The following is a 904-nucleotide window of genomic DNA, read 5'->3' as shown; positions in this document are numbered from 1 at the left end:
TTTGTTAATTTTGTTAATTCAATACAGTTCATACAAAATGATAATTTGTGTGGTTATCAATAACTTCTGGTCACTATGTGCACTATGTGATGTTTTATTAACAAGTTTCGGGAGGAGCACGCGCAGATAATTAACACGGCCAGTTCATCATCAGTAATTACACCATCTATCCAATCAGCACAAGAGAGAACCTCTACCTTCATTATCTCTAGTCTTTCAGCATTGGCACATCCAATCGCCGCAAACATGTCAGAGATCGAACTTTTTCCAGACGACAACGCGTTCGACACCACGGGTCCTCCGTCTTCTCCAGTCGCCGTTCAGCGCACCAGCGCTCCGCAGGACACCATAATTGAGCCCGCGGCTGCAACACGGGGCCGCCGGCCTTCCTGTGCCGCCGTCGCTCATACCTCCAGACACCGAGGCATGCCATCACCTTCGCCTTCCAGGCGTCAGCCACCTTCTCCAGCGTCCTCCTACGCTTCAGCCCTCTCCTCCGCCCCAGCTGCGGAGAAATGGACCGTGACCGGACTACGCCAGGCGCTCATTAGCGCCGGCGCCAATGTCCCACGACGGTCGGTCAAGGCGGATCTCCTCGCCCTCTATACTTCCCTCCAAACAGGGGCGCCTCCAAGCTCTACTCCTCCATCCAAGGCCGCGGATAAAGCGAGCCAGGGCCGCAGCATTCCATACTCACGGCCCGAGCTAACCACCACTCCTTCGAAGATGGGCTTCCGGCCGTTAGGCTGCAGCAAAAAGCCTTCAGCAAGCCCGGGCCGAGCCCCGGATGCCGCCAGCCCCAGACCCCCTCCTCCATCCACCGAGCGTCAGCTCGACGAAATGCCAGCTCCAGTCTCCACGAGCCGCCGCGTTAGCGTGAGCACGCCTCCGCTAGCGGCGCAGA

General features: G+C 57.1%; 1 protein-coding gene across 1 annotated transcript in view; it reads left to right on the top strand.

The window, feature by feature from the left end:
• The window catches only part of LOC107741894 (uncharacterized protein DKFZp434B061-like), a 5,772-nt gene that overhangs the window by 2,922 nt on the left and 1,946 nt on the right, over nucleotides 1-904 (top strand). The window contains exon 2 of the mRNA XM_016554690.1: nucleotides 221-876. Coding sequence (XP_016410176.1) covers nucleotides 221-876 — 656 coding nt within the window. The remainder of the gene's footprint in view (nucleotides 1-220; nucleotides 877-904) is intronic.

The sequence above is a fragment of the Sinocyclocheilus rhinocerous genome, unplaced genomic scaffold, assembly GCF_001515625.1.
Source record: "Sinocyclocheilus rhinocerous isolate Xijiao unplaced genomic scaffold, SAMN03320098_v1.1 scaffold376, whole genome shotgun sequence".
Taxonomy (NCBI): Eukaryota; Metazoa; Chordata; class Actinopteri; order Cypriniformes; family Cyprinidae; genus Sinocyclocheilus; species Sinocyclocheilus rhinocerous.
Note: the sequence above shows the minus strand (reverse complement) of the source record. Positions and strands in the feature narration are given on the sequence as shown.